The sequence below is a fragment of the Salmo salar genome, chromosome ssa29, assembly GCF_905237065.1.
Source record: "Salmo salar chromosome ssa29, Ssal_v3.1, whole genome shotgun sequence".
NCBI classification, from domain to species: Eukaryota; Metazoa; Chordata; class Actinopteri; order Salmoniformes; family Salmonidae; genus Salmo; species Salmo salar.
In genome coordinates this window covers 855066-871123 of record NC_059470.1, presented here as the reverse complement: position 1 = coordinate 871123, position 16058 = coordinate 855066, and the positions used below count along the sequence as shown (strand labels likewise).

General features: G+C 45.4%; 1 protein-coding gene across 7 annotated transcripts in view; it reads right to left on the bottom strand.

Moving 5' to 3' along the window:
* The window catches only part of LOC106590020 (MAGUK p55 subfamily member 7), a 284039-nt gene that overhangs the window by 81543 nt on the left and 186438 nt on the right, over positions 1–16058 (bottom strand). For all 7 annotated transcript variants that reach the window (XR_006762736.1, XR_006762737.1, XM_014180502.2 and 4 more), the window contains 3 exons: positions 3887–3968; positions 3086–3171; positions 2158–2232 (listed from right to left, as the gene is read on the bottom strand). Coding sequence is in view for 5 of the 7 variants with exons in the window: in XM_014180502.2 (XP_014035977.1) it covers positions 2158–2232; positions 3086–3171; positions 3887–3968 (243 nt within the window). In the remaining 2 variants the exon portion in view is untranslated. The remainder of the gene's footprint in view (positions 1–2157; positions 2233–3085; positions 3172–3886; positions 3969–16058) is intronic.

Sequence of the window (16058 nt, the reverse complement as noted above, 5' to 3'; positions counted from 1 at the left end):
GAGGCTCAGTAGTGTGTGTGGCCTCCACGTGCCTGTATGACCTCCGTTCAATGCCTGGGCATGCTCCTGATGAGGTGGCGGATGGTCTCCTGAGGGATCTCCTCCCAGACCTGGACTAAAGCATCCTGTCTGTGGTGCAACGTGGTGTTGGTGGAAGGAGCGAGACATGATGTCCCAGATGTGCTTAATTAGATTCATGTCTGGGGAACGGGCGGGCCAGTCCATAGCATCAATGCCTTCCTCTTGCAGGAACTGCTGACACACTCCAGCCACATGAGGTCTAGCATTGTCTTGCATTAGGAGGAACCCAGGGCCAACTGCACAAGCATATGGTCTCACAAGGGGTCTGAGGATCTCATCTCGGTACCTAATGGCAGTCAGGCTACCTCTGGCGAGCACATGGAGGGCTGTGCGGCCCCCCAAAGAAATGCCGCCCCACACCATGACTGACCCACCGCCAAACCGGTCATGCTGGAGGATGTGGCGGCAGCAGAACGTTCTCCACGGCGTCTCCAGACTCTGTCACGTCTGTCACATGTGCTCAGTGTGAACCTGCTTTCATCTGTGAAGAGCACAGGGCGCCAGTGGCAAATTTGCCAATCTTGGTGTTCTCTGGCAAATGCCAAACGTCCTGCACGGTGTTGGGCTGTAAGCACAACCCCCACCTGTGGACGTCGGGCCCTCATACCACCCTCATGGAGTCTGTTTCTGACCGTTTGAGCAGACACATTTTGCAGGGCTCTGGCAGTGCTCCTCCTGCTCCTCCTTGCACAAAGGCGGAGGTAGCGGTCCTGCTGCTGGGTTGTTGCCCTCCTACGGCCTCCTTTCACGTCTCCTGATGTACTACCGGCCTGTCTCCTGGTAGTGCCTCCATGCTCTGGACACTACGCTGATAGACACAGCAAACCTTCTTGCCACAGCTCGCATTGATGTGCCATCCTTGATGAGCTGCACTACCTGAGCCACTTGTGTGGGTTGTAGACTCTGTCACATGCTACCACTAGAGTGAAAGCACCGCCAGCATTCAAAAGTAACCAAAACATCAGCCAGGAAGCATAGGAACTGAGAAGTGGTCTGTGGTCACCACCTGCAGAACCACTCCTTTATTGGGGGTGTCTTGCTAATTGCCTATAATTTCCACCTGTTGTCTATTCCATTTGCACAACAGCATGTGAAATGTATTGTCAATCAGTGTTGCTTCCTAAATGGACAGTTTGATTTCACAGAAGTGTGATTGACTTGGAGTTACATTGTGTTGTTTAAGTGTTACCTTTATTTTTTTGAGCAGTGTATATAAAGGTCCCACAGCTGACAGTGGATGTCAGAGCAAAAACCAAGCTATGAGGTCCAAGAAATTCTTATAGCTGGCTGCCCGGCCAAACTGAGCAATCGGGGGAGAAAGACCTTGGTCAGGGAGGTGACCAAGAACCTGATGGTCACTCTGACAGAGCTGGAGATGGAAGAACCTGCTCCAGAGCGCTCAAGACCGCAGACTGGGGCGAAGGTTCACCTTACAACAAGATAACGACCCGAAGCACACAGCCAAGACAACATAGGAGTGGCTTCGGGACAAGTCTCTGAATGTCCTTGAGTGGCCCAGCCAGGGCCTGAGCTTGAATCCGAGAGACCTCAAAATAGCTGTGCAGCAACGCTCCCCATCCAACCTGACAAAGCTTGAGAGGGTCGGCAGAGAAGAATGGGAGAAACTCCCCAAATACAGGTGTGCCAAGCTTCTAGCGTCATACCCAAGAAGACTTGAGTCTGTAATCGCTGTCAACAAAGTACTGAGTAAAGGGTCTGAATACTTATGCAAATGTGATAGTTCAAAATGTTCTAAAAAACAGTTTTTGCTTTGTCATTATGGGGTATTGTTGGTAGATTGATGAGGAAAAAAACAATTGAATACAATTTAGAATAAGGCTGTAACATAAAAAAAAAATTGGAAAAAGGGGTCTGAATACTTTCCGAATGCACTGTAAGCCCTGTTCAAAATCAAGGCACCCTATTCCCTAAATATTGAATTACTTTTGACCAGAGCCCTATGTGCCCTGGTCAAAAGCAGTGCACTAAATAGAGAATAGGATGCCACTTTGGACTAAACCATGTGTGTAAAACCATCAGCATAATGAGCACGGCAGGACAGCAGTAGGACCTTACCTTGGGCTCCTTGCTCGGCGCCTCCTCTTTGATACCTGGTATTATTTTAAACGTAATGGCCCCTTGAGACTGGGCCTGAAACACAGACAGGAGATAGACAGATAGAGAGAGAGGGAGAAAGAGAAAGACATAGAAAGAACCAGAGAGAGAGAGAGAACGAGGAAAGAGGGGAAGAAAAAATAAAGACTCCAGTTTCATTGAAAATAACTCAAAACCCAACTAGCCTAATCCAATGAGAGAGCTTTAATATGAAGAGCTGTTTTATTTTTCAACAATAGAGGGCCATTAGGATAGGATGACTGTTGGGAGTGGATCAGAGGGAAGAGGAGAGTCAAGAGGACTGCTTTTAACAGTCTACCAGTTCCAAACTATCTTTCTCTTTCCTCTCCAGCTCCATCTCCCCAGAGCTGATCTGAAGACTGTGGCAGTGTGTGTGTGTGCGTGTGTGTGGTTGGAGGGACTACAAAGACCCCTACAGGAACCCCCTCCCTGCCTGTCTCTTCCAGGGGGACTATGTGGCCCAACATGTCCCAAACAGAGGCCTGCTCCTGGGCCTGCTGGTTCAGAAGGGGCAGCCAGAGTTTAGCCTAGCCATTAACTCATAGAGGAATCAAAGGGACATGGCTGACCAGTGAGGATGAGTTAGGAGGAGAGAGTCCTGCCACTACAAACAAGACTGTAAATCTCTATAGCCATGGGGCCAAAACACAAATATAAACAGCAGGTCAATGATAGCACACACACACACACACACACACACACACACACACACACACACACACACACACACACACACACACACACACACACACACACACACACACACACACACACACACACACACACACACACACACACACACACACAAGCATTGACTAACACACACACGCAAGCACGTACACACGCACACACACACACAAACACACACCAGAATGCGGAGGATTTCATCAGGCTTCTTGTTATCCACAGGAATCCCGTTCACTTCCCTCAGCTCGTCCCCTACATGGATCAGACCTGGAACAGGGACAAGACAAGGGAGAGTGAGAGAGACCCATATTTATGTTTAGTTATTTTCCCCTTTGTAACTATTTGCAAATTGTTATAACACTGTAAATAGCCAAAATATGACATTTGAAAAGTCTCTGTTTCTCTTAAACGTTTGTGAGTGTAATGTTTACTGTTTATTTCACTTCTGTTTATTATCTATTTCACTTGCTTTGGCAATGTAAACATGTGATTCCCATGCCAATAAAGCCCTTTGAATTGAATTGAGAGAGAGAGGAAGGAGACAACAAGTCAAGAAGACACAGACATATAACACAGAGTGCATACATGCACAGCTATACACATAATAGCAAATACTGACCTACCTAATATAAATCCTTTGGAAGTTAATATCAGGCTAAACAATACATAAGTATTAAACTGAGTATAATGTACGTGTGAGGCTGTATTGCTTTAGTCGCACACAGTTCGGGGGGTTGTTCTCTGCTCTCCAGCAGTGTGTGGTTCTCCTTCATGGTGGTATTAGTGATTATTGGGCTTGGCAAATCACCCCTACATATCAATTTCACACTGTGAGATCCCTACAGGGCATAAATACACTTTACATTACACACTGATTACAGGGGGCACAACAGAGAGAAAGAGATAGAGAGAGAGAGGGTGGGGGAAGAGACAGGGAGCGAGAGTGGAGAGAAAGAGAGAAAGAAGGAGAGAGAGAACTTACCACTTCTGTCTGCAGCTCCACCTCTCATGATCCTGGCAACAAGGATGGCTCCTGTGTGCTCATCACACTTTATTGTGGCTCCCTGTGTTACACACGCACGCACGCACGCACACACACACACACACACACACACACACACACACACACACACACACACACACACACACACACACACACACACACACACACACACACACACACACAGTGGGGAGGAAAAAAGGAGACAGATTCCGTATTATATGATGTTACACGTGTACAACTACACAGAAATTCCATCATCAACGTCCAACAAACATTTTCTGGTCAACCATCTCTTCTAACATGATACGGTTTCCAACCCCAACCCCACTTCAATCTACCACACTGAGGTGAATCTCATCGATGGTTGACATGAAGGCCATAGCACAGGCTGTACAGTACAGCTGGCCATTTTCAGTAAAAATATTTCCTGGAATAGACATCCATCTTGGGCCCCAGTCTGCCTGGACTAGCCAATGACTGAGAGAGAGGTGATCCCCCAGAAGGTAGCTAGCCCTCAATCCTTTACGCAGCAGCAGGCATTCATCCAGACACTCTCTCTCTCTCCCTCTCTGTAGCATTGTGCATGCCCTGCCCACCTGAGGATCTGTCTTTTACAGCCATCTATTTTTGTGTTTGAGGGGTACAAAATCCACTTAGTACTTAAATCTCGCTGGATTGATTGCTTTCATTGTGCTCCTGCAACTCTTTCATACTCTTGCTTGTGCCTGTTGTTTTCTTCCCATTAACGTTACGACTGCGGAAATGTTTGTAATGACCTGTCAAACACACCCCGGTAATGGCTGAAATGGGTTCAATGGAATACATTGTCTTCCGTTGCATCTATAAGAACGCTTGTTCAGGGATTTAACTCGTCACCGACACATATATCACAAGAAAGGGAAAGAATATTACTTTATTTGAATGGGTGTTCATTTTTTGTGGAATTGAGGGATAATTGAATACAGTTGAAATGTTAACAAATTAGATGAGCTGAAATGAAAGGAACTTCCAAAAATGAAGACATTATAGTGATGTTATGTCTGATCTCGCAAACAATGTAAAATATGTATAGTGTGAGGGGAAAATTTGGTATTCACCTTATTTGTTAGATATGTAACAATTATTTATTTAACAAACAGTAAGATATTTCTGTCCTGCTAATTGTGTGTTTTATGGTCTCCACTCAATGACCCTGCAGCTAGTCTGGGTGTTGAGGACATGGGTTCTACTAGAGATCGCTTGAAGCTGACAATTGATTGATGTTGGTGATAAAAACCTAAAAGCTAGCATTCTATAGACAAGATGTGGTGTGTGTGACTCGAAATAGAGAGAGCCTGGAAGAGTTGAGAACAATGCCTCATTGTCTCATCTTCCTGGCATCTGGGAAACTAAGTAAAAGCCATCCTGTGTAGATAACCAAGGTGGCTTATGGGAAGGTTAGAAATGACTGACTAAGCAATCTTGGTATCAGCTATATAAAAACTGTGCATCGTCTGTAAAGGCTAGACTCTCAGCCTAACAGTCAGTCAAGACTGGTGGGCTGACAGTCTCATTATTGCAATAATGAATCGATATTAAATAAAGATGATTGTTTAAAGAAATGACCAAGTCTCTCTCAGTACTGAATTTCCACGACAATAGATAGGTGTAATCAGAGCCAAGCGTGTTGATTTCTATTTAAAGGTTATCCTGCTAATGGCACACTTTTTTATTTATTTATTTTATTTATTTCACCTTTATTTAACCAGGTAGGCAAGTTGAGAACAACTTCTCATTTACAATTGCGACCTGGCCAAGATAAAGCAAAGCAGTTTGACACATACAACAACACAGAGTTACACATGGAGTAAAACAAACCTACAGTCAATAATATAGTAGAAAAATAAGTCTATATACAAAGTGAGCAAATGAGGTGAGATAAGGGAGGTAAAGGCAAAAAAGGCCATGGTGGCAAATACATACAATATAGCAAGTAAAACACTGGAATGGTAGATTTGCAGTGGAAGAAAATGCAAAGTAGAAATAGAAATAATGGGGTGCAAAGGAGAAAAATAAATAAATAAGTAAATACAGTAGGGGAAGATGTAGTTGTTTGGGTTAAAATATAGATGGGCTACAAGTGTAGATGGGCTACACTTGTTGAAATATGCAACAGAACGTGACAACAACAGTAATTAATGAGGCAGTCTGAGTCTAGACAGCGCAGGTGAGTGCAGGTAGGCCTAGACAAAGCACGTTTTTGGAGGTTTCAGCCCTGTTTCAAGACTTTGTTAATCTATTCATATTTGCAAATACGCTGAGTGTGTTTATGCAAATGAGGCACTTAATTTTGATGACCGCTGCCTCTCTCTCTCCAGACACCCTGTGTTTTCAATCTCTCGCTCTCCAGACACCCTGTGTTTTCAGTGTCGTCTTAACCCAATAGCTGAGACACAAGACACAGAGAGCAGGGGGAGACAGGGGATAGAGGGATATAGTTTCCTTTTCCATTTCAACTGACAGTGTTCAGTTCAGCTAGTGATGTGTTTACCAGGGCTTCTCTCTCTCTCTCACACTTTAGCCATGCTGAGAGAAAACAACATATCGGCAGAGTGCCGGATGGCAGTTCGACGGTGGCAGACAGCGAGACGGCGAAATGTTTCGAATCCGAGCACAGCATCGAGTGTCATCACCGCCATCATTACTGCTTCGCCATCCGACCGGACCGAGCCAAGCCAGACGGGTAACGGTCCGCAGACATGTAGTCTAGACACATAGTGTGTTGCGAAACAGAAACAGGTCATCCCTCTCTTTCTTCCTCTCTCTCCTACCTGTTATTCACATCATCTTTATGACTGTTATTGTTTCTGTAAAGGAAGAGCCTCCTCACTTCTTCACTGTGTGGATGTGCTTTATTTCAATCTGTCTAACTGTCTATCCAACTGCCATTTCATTGTAACCTACTGCCACTAGGGCCTAGCCAGGAACACTCAGCGACAACTAGCCTACGTCAATGACGAGTTGATGGTCCACCACAATTATTTCTTGTTTGTTTTTCCTGGGTATACCGACCTATTGTACATCCACAGGTCCAATAGGCAGGACTGTCATGGCTGACGAGAAGCATGATAGATCACAGGGCAGGAAGGTTTCAGAGACCCTGTGTGCCCCGCCTCCCAAATGGCTCCCTATTCCCTATTTAGTGCACTACTTTTGACCAGGGCCTACCCATAGGACTCATAGGTCAAAACTGGTCAAAAGTAGTGCACTATATATGGAATAGGGTGCCATTTGGGATGCAGACCCTGCCTTTTCTTAACTTCTCCAGGACCAGAAATATCCTCTGGTTTCTACCACTTTTTCACGACTGTAAATTACCATGTCAACATCGCTGTTTTCGTTACCTGTTCACTCGTAATGGGTTTTCTCCTCTAATAATAATTTCCTCAAGGTCTTTTCCTCTGTGTGATATTGAGTTAAGAAAAAGAGATGACGGCTGGTCCTGATGGAAATAGCAGAGGCGTTTGACGTCGGGATAAGACACTCCTTGGGCTAGAGATCTTCACAGCTTTTCCACTTAATCAAATAATTGGGCCAATTATGGTAACTGGAGAGGTTCGGTAGGAGGGAAAACAGAGGAGGGGTGGAGAGAGGGCAGCACACTGTAAGACCCTGGTGTCAAGGTCGTGACTAACCCCTCACTGTGACTATAAGCAGCTGAAACATGAAGCAATAGTGAGAGAGAGGAGAGAGAGCGAGAGGGGAGGGGGCGAGACAGAGGGCGAGGGAGGGAGGGAGGGAGGGAGGGGGGAGGGAGGGAGGGAGGGAGGGAGGGAGCGAGAAGAGGGGGTGAGAGGGAAAAGAGAGAAAGAGAGAGAGAGTCGGAGAGGGAGAGAGAGAGAGACAGAAAGGGACAGTATATAGGGCCTGTAATCTCTCAGAGCAGTGTCCAGACATGAGGGGCGTAGGGTAGCAGCTCTCTGCCTTTCATCTAGTGGGGATATTTTTGTTTTTGTCTGTGTGTTGTTGGCTGGGGGCCAGGTTGTTATGTGATGGAAGTTTTTATTAGCTCTCGTTGGTAGGGAGGGAGGCTCAAGGCTGGCTAAAGAGTAAATAAAGAAGTGAGTAAGCTCTATCTGTTCTTTGTCATTACCGCTCCTTCCATAATCGTATGTTGCATTGGACGTCAGACTAGTCTAGTATAGTCAATCCAAAACTGGAACTTGACCCATTTCCCTGCAGGCCGATCCCTATCCTTGTTCAGGCCAAAGCTACGCAAGAGGGAGGGAGAGAGAAAGAGTAAGAGAGAGAGAGAGAGAGTGAGAGAGACATAGAGAGAGAAAGAGAGAGTGGGACAAACAAGCTCTACTTGATAGGAGAACAGGGAAGTGCAGACATCAGCCAAGTCATCAACCAAACTACTGGAAAGGGGTTAGACAGCCAAACAACCAATGAACTGGGTCCAGGGCCAGCAGGGTGAGGACCACTAGGAGAGGCGGAGGGAGAAGAGAGAAAAGTGAAATAGAGAAAGGGAGAGAATTTAAGAAAGATAGAGGGAGGAGGATGAGTACAATGAACAAGGGGTTCCCCAAGTGCTCCAGGCCTCCTCAGCCTCTGGCAGCTTGGTGTGCTGACCGGAGGAGAGAGGCTCATAGGGGGATAGAGACATGAGAACAGGGCCCTTCAGCCTGCTGCACACACACACGTCCACCTGGGAGGCAAGGGCCTGGGCCACATCAGCCAGGAGACAGAGAGAGAAAGAGAAGGGTGGAGAGAGCAGGGGAAAAAGAATACACTTCTGAAGAGCATGAAGGGGTAAAGAAAGAGAGCTGTCTGGTTTACAATAGGACCTGTCTCTCCAGCCCTGAGCTCCAGGAGGAGGTGATGACTGGCTGAGGATAAATATTTTGTTCACATCAACTAAGCCCGAGCTGTTGAAATAATGAGCACTTCACTAGGAGTTGATGTCTCTCTCTCTCCCCCTCCGTAACCTCTGTCTCCCCCTCCATGTCTCTCCCCTCCTTCTCCCCGTTCCAACCTCCAGAGTGAATGAGTCAAGTCAGATCTGAGTACCCTCTCCTTGACCATTCCTGGTCGTGTTAAGAGTGAACCACTCGCCACCCCATCCAATGGCAGTCCACACATCCTCGCCACATCGTTACAGGGCCTCAACGAGCTGTGTAGCGAGGTTGGTACACTTCATTCAATATTCTCCAGGGACAATTTCTGAAATGTATATTTTCTGGAAGCTAACGGGTCTGACATGACTTGGAAGCACTATGAGAGATAGAGGCCCCTTCATGGTACGGAGGGGTTTACAGTTGAAACAGTTTTTTTGTAAAAAAGCACAATTCTCCTTTAAGGGGTATGATTGATGTTGGACAATCACAAAGCCTGACGAATGAGCTATGCTAGGCTACTATGCTAGTAATTAACCATCATGTGCCTGGCTAAACCTTGACATTCTTACGAAATAGGTCGCTCCTCACCGACCAACAGCCAAACAGGACACGAGTGGAGAAGAAAAATGTCTCTCTTTCGTGTGCGTTTTGTTTAGATCTCCCTCCAAGTTACAGAGGCCTGCCTAAGTTCTGCGTCTTCCGACTCGAAGTCGAGGCCTAAAAATAGGCATTACTTAAAAGAAGAGAGGAGCGAGCGAGCCTCCCTCCCAAAAATTATGTTGGAGAAGTTAGCGATGTGGAATCATCCTTGTGGAATCAGCAGCGCTTTAGGCTTTGGGTTCGCCGCTCGGCGGTCAATTACTCATCAGTAAGTAAGGTGATCCTCAGCCTCTGCTCTGCTCTTCTCTCCCCCTGATCAGCTCCATATGGGAACCTCTGCTCCGACCACTATAACTATATTTCTAACACATAAATGCTTCTGATTGTTATTCTAGGCCCGGCCAAAACTCAATAGCTTAATCTCCGCGGCGTGATGAGAATTGGAGCAATATTCATCCATATCAGACCGTTAGTTATATTCTCTCCCCAAGTCTCTGTGAGTGGCCATATAAAAAACACATGCAGAGGGAGACATGGTTGCGGTATTAAGTATGTGATGACAAATGGCTCACACTGAATATGGATTGCCTCACGGTATATAGGAGGCGAGCATGTATTTCTGAGAGCAAACGAAAGTCAGTCAATATCTCCCAGGACCTTTCGTCTGTCCCCATAGGAGAACCCTTTGAAGAACCCGTTTTGGTTCCACTTAGATCCCGTTTGAGTTCCATGTAGAACCCTTTACACAGAGGGTTCTACATGGAACCCAAAAGAGTTCTACCTGGGACCAAAAGGGGTTCTAACTGGAACCAAAAAGGGTTCTCCTATGGGGACAGCCTAAGAACCCTTTTGGAACCCTTTTTTCTAAGAGTGTACTGGCTGGCTTTGTTTTCAGGGGGCTGGTAGCTGGGGACCATGGCAGAGAGAACTGGGCTGGGGCCAGGACAGTTACTGCACCAGCAGCTATTGGGTCTACAGGGCTGGCTGGGCCTTCAGGGGTCTATTGGCTGGGGCTTGGGCTTAGGTAAAGGACTGGGGATTGAGTATAGAGGCTGGGGCCAGGACAGTTAGAGCAGCAGTAGCAGCAGGGGCTGGGGCCAGGGCCATAGGACCAGCTGGCTGGCTGGGTCTTCAGCGGTCGGGTGGCTAGCGATGGAATTGGGGCTAGGGCTCTGGCTGAAACTACAGGAGTGGTGGTGGTTGGTGCTTTAGGAGTCTGGGTGTGTGTGGCCTGGCCATATTAGAGAACCAGAGGCCTGGGTCCAGGGATCCTCTTACCCAGCCCTACCCCATACCTCTCCCCACCCCCCTCAACCTGCCAGCGAAAACAAGCAGGCGTCTCCATTTCACACACACATCCCTCGGCCCGTAACGACCACTCATAACATTGTCCCGGGAACGGCGTCTGAGCCCGTGGCATTCAACAAACGTTATTTTTCCCTCCAAATTGAACGAGACAAGAAAAAACAAATGCAAGTGGTCGGGCCGGGGGAGAGAACGTGTTTTGACATGATGTCACTTAACAGCAAAGTGTAACGGCGACAATAAACTCTCGCTTCGGCCCGGCCGCACCGGCAAGTCCGCCCGCCACCGTGTTGACTGAAGTATTTAGGATATAAATATAAATGTAGTGGAAACCATATGCTGGCAGTCTGCTCTAGCCAGATGTTGACCATGGGAAAATAGAATCACAACGGAAACAAGGCCTCCTGGACATTAAAACGCAATTAACTCCAATCATATCTTTACGTGTAAAAGTGTGCAATTCAGCTTTACGTCAGACGGATGGCATATCGTCCCTAAAACATATAGAATCATTCAGAAACAGAGCCAATACACATTTATGAGGCCTTGCACACTTCTTCCCACCAAGACATTACACAGCATTGTCTAAAAAACACAACGAAAGAAAGAAAAGCGGTACTCAGGTAATACTGTAATTAATGTATGTGGTCATGATTGGGGATGAAGTTCGTAATTAATTTTGGTAGGCCTACATTATAATAAAGTGCAGTAAAGAATTTGTTACTTCTTAGCGTAGTACTCAGCAGTTCAAAGTCCTTACTGTCAGTGAAACAGAGAGAAGCCAGAGAGAGACGAAAAAGGTACTTTAAGTTATGTTAAATTATTTTTCTCCTAGTATTTCATGCCACAATGACTGCTCCTGTATGTGTGTGTGTATGTGTCTGCTGTTTGCTGTCTCACTCTATTCCCGCTGAGTGACCTGTTGCATGCCTCTCCACCTCTTTTATTAAATCACTTGTGATTACAACTAATAAAAGCCTACCCAGAGAAACTCAGGCTAAAATGTCCTATTTTATTTCCTTAACCCTGCTCTTGACCTGGGAGTGTAATTAACAGGTATTATGAGAAAAAGGAAAATTGTGGGTAATTATCATGATAATTACAGGGGACATTCCAAGGACGAGCTAAGACTGCCAGATACTGTGTGTTGGTGTGTGTCCCCCCTCCTCCTTCCATTCACAGGCTCTTAATGTTAGATAGAGTCATTACACACTCTGAGAAAACATATTTAGCAGGCCCACCTCAGCATTTCAGACAGGTGCTTGTGTGTTAAGTCTCAACCCAGGTTTCACAGTGTGTAAGAGCCAGCATGTATGCTTATGCTCAATCCCCTAACTTGGCCTGCCCGGGTTGCTACTTCTGCCCTGAGGTGTGTGTGTGTGTATGTATACAATTACAAAGTTGTTGTGCCTCTAGTCTCTCTCTGGGATTGTTCAAGTGTTTTCTCCTGAAATGACCTCGCCAAGAAAACAGCACTTTCACATGTCATATCTCATTCCATAATTGACCTGGCAAACACAAGGAGCGCCGCACAGCGACAGCCAATAATGCACACATTCCCCAACCTCAGCCCTGACTCTCGCAATGTCGCACCAAAGGAATGCTGAAGTACGGACCTCGGGTCATACCTTGGGGAGAGGAAGCAACTAGAGATTATAAAAACTAGGTGGAAAAGTTCTAGCGGCCTGAAACCATCTAGGCGTTTAAGATTACAGATGATAGGAAATGGTCTCAGTGTGCCATGAGATCAATATGGGAACATGGTAATAATGTTTCTGTGATGTGGGGTGTTCTGAGGCTATGACTGTGGATCACTCACCAGATTGGCATGAGCTAAATTAGATAGAGGCTGTCACACATTATAGACACGAACCCAGAGAACTGGCCATGACCTCTACAGCTAACCTGTGGTGGGTGGTGGTTCTGGGTTTCTTTCAAAGACTCCACCAGCCACCTAATCGCCACATCAGGTGAGGTAACAATTAACAAATATGTTGGTAATTTAATAAATTGGGCCAGTGACTAGACAGAATTAGGCAGAACTGAAACTACTGTGTGGACAAACACACAAAGTTACACATCTAATAGGTTGCATGTTAAAGAGAGGATGGACACATGCTATACCACCATGGAACCAAACGCTCCAGACACAAACTACTGCCAGTTCCAAATTGAAGTGATCCAATCCTATACCACCATGGAACCAGGACGCTCCAGACGTTTCCTCATGTTTCACACTCTAGAACATTCGAGAACGCTCCATCTTCTTCATAGAGCACCAAACCCCCAGCTCATCCATCAAATGAAAGATGTATGGGTTTTAGAGCACACAACTCTATCTGTAAAACACTAACATGTGTCCTGCCTGCCTACCCTAATCTCATCTGCTGCTCCATGAATCCCACAGAGTAGCATTACAAACGACTTGATTTCCAAACACTAATGTAAATAGAAAAAAAGGGAACATCCTCAAATTATGTTTTAAATGGCTGCAGTGCCATTGTGTACCACTTTCATTGACTACAGTCGAAATTAACATAAGCTTCTCCATAAGCTCTCCAAGCATGAAGTTCACAGTCAAGCTAATGGTATTAAGATTCCATCGAGACACAGAGACAGACAGAGAGAGTGATGGGTGGGTATTATCTAATTGATTGATTATCCGATCTGATTCTCTGCATGTGTTTACGACTCTGAGACAAAAGAAGAGATGAGGCAGTAGGAGCGATCCAACAGCTCTAATGGTGTCAGAATGGTCAAGTGAAGGCTAAAGGAATGCCCTCCTGAAGACCAGATGGAAAAATAATGTTTTTTTTTTTACATGACAGTCATTCTTTAGTTCCTTCTTGGAAGATCTGGTAGGTAGCACTCTAAAACTGTATAAAAATGAACATCGTAGAATCAAAGACAAGTTCAGTGTTCTTAACGAGAAGTCCAGCTGATCCACCAGGCATCTAGAGTGAGAGTGGGAGGTCACAAGTTGTATTGATTAGGTACAGGGCAGTCGACTAGGTTGGCAAGGGCCAACTGGATGGCATGGCACCGGAAGAGCCCGACACCCACACAGGAGATAATGCCCATGGTATGGAGAGTATTTTCCATGGCACAGTTGCTCTTAATGGGAAACCCAATCGAGAGAAAGAGAGAGGTGAAAGGAAAGGAAAGTGACAATGATCCTGTCAGGTTCCTGGCCTGGTGTTTTGACAGCTCCTAATGATGCTTAACAACCTGGAGATGGAGGGTCGGGTCTCTGGGGGTCTAGACGGACGTCTGGGCAGAGTGAGGTGCATGATGAAAAGGACTGTATTCCAAATGGCACAGTGATTCCCATTTATCATACTTCTTTTGACTAGGGCCCTGGGGTTTGGTTCTGGTCAAAAGTAATGCACTTATCCCATTTGGGATACACACAATGTGGCAACCAGCGTCTTTTCCCAGTCTTTTAAAAAAGTGAAAAACTGATGCACACAAACAAAAGGACAACAGAGAGAGGGAAAGAAGAGACAGACAAACAGTCAGAACGACTGACAGACAGACAGAGACAAAATGAAGAGAGATACACTAGCGTTCAAAAGTTTGGGGTCACTTAGAAATGTCCTTGCTTTTGAAAGAAAAGAGGCGACTCCGGGATGCTGGCCTTCTAGGCAGAGTTCCTCTGTCCAGTGTCTGTGTTCTTTTGCCCATCTTAGTATTATTATTTTTTGGGCCAGTCAGATATGGCTTTTTCTTTGCAACTCTGCCTAGAAGGCCAGAATCCCAGAGTCACCTCTTCACTGTTGACGTTGAGACTGGTATTTTGCGGGTACTATTTAATGAAGATGCCAGTTGAAGACTTGTGAGGTGTCTGTCTCTCAAACTAGACACTAATGTACTTGTTCTCTTGTTCAGTTGTGCACCGGGGCCTCCTACTCATCTTTCTATTCTGGTTAGAGCCAGTTTGCGCTGTTCTGTGAAGGGAGTAGTACAGAGAGTTATACGAGATCTTCAGTTTCTTGGAAATTTCTTGCATGGAATAGCCTTCATTTCTCAGAACAAGAATAAACTGATGAGTTTCAGAAGAATTGTATTTTTTTCTGGACATTTTGAGCCTGTAATTGAACCCACAAATGCTGATGCTCCAGATACTCAACTAGTCTAAAGGCCAGTTTTATTGCTTCTTTAATCAGCACTACAGTTTTCACCTGTGCTAACATAATTGCAAAATAGTTTTCTAATGATCAATTAGCCTTTTAATAGGATAAACTTGGATTAGCTAACACAACGTGCCATTGGAGCACAGGAGTGATGGTTGCTGATAATGGGCCTCTGTACGCCTATGTAGATATTCAATTACAAATCAGCCGTTTCCAGCTACAATAGTCATTTACAACATTAACAATGTCTACACTGTATTTCTGATCAATTTGATGGTATTTTAATGGACCAAAAATGTGCTTTTCTTTCAAAAACAAGGACATTTCTAAGTGACCCCAAACTTTTGAAAGCGTATATGGAGGTGTAGAGATGAAGGGATCCACAAGAGAATGGCACAGAGAGAGCAGTGGAGTAGAGCGAGCCATAAAAAACATAAAACAGCGGGGAAAACACAGCAAGCATCTCCAATCTGCTATTTACATCTGCGTCATGACAGGGTTTAAAAACAGCCAAATGAGAGGAGCAGGACACATCGACCACAGCCTTGCTTGAGTCCCAAATGACACCATATTCTCTATATAGTGCACTAAATTTGAACAGGCAAAGGTAATGCACTTTATAGGAAACAGCGTGCCATTTGGGACAGCCCTGGATTCTCCCTAATGTTTTCAGACTATCCAACGGTCAGACCTAATGCCTGCGGTATCTCTGTTGATTCATTTTTCACATCTTTTGAAAAAAAATTAAAAGGTACTTTCTTTTCAAAGATGCTGGATGAAGATGGTGTGGTGAGGCGTTTGTTTCGCTCTCTCACTCTGCTCCTTGCTTGGGGAGGTTGAATTGTGTAACGCCAGTGCTTCTCTCCCATCCTGGCAACTCCTGCTGTTGTCTACGGCGCTTATATTAGGCAGTCAGTACTGAGCCTCTTTATCACCAGAAGGCCTATGGGCCCTGATAAAAAGTAATGCACTTTATAGGGAATAGGATGCCATTTGGGACGTATACACTATATCCCGGTGCTCAGAGGAGACAGAAGTTGGTCTTGACGCAACTCTTGTGTTCGTTCCACTCAAATGTAGTTTTGAGTAACCTAATCCAAAATAACACATTCTTCCAATAAAAATAAATGTCTGGCCTTATTTCTGCAGCAGGCAGCACCCACATGTTTATGCCTCTCTCTATTCAAACTTAATTATTTCATTGTCCCGACATTGGATCTAATAAAACAAAAG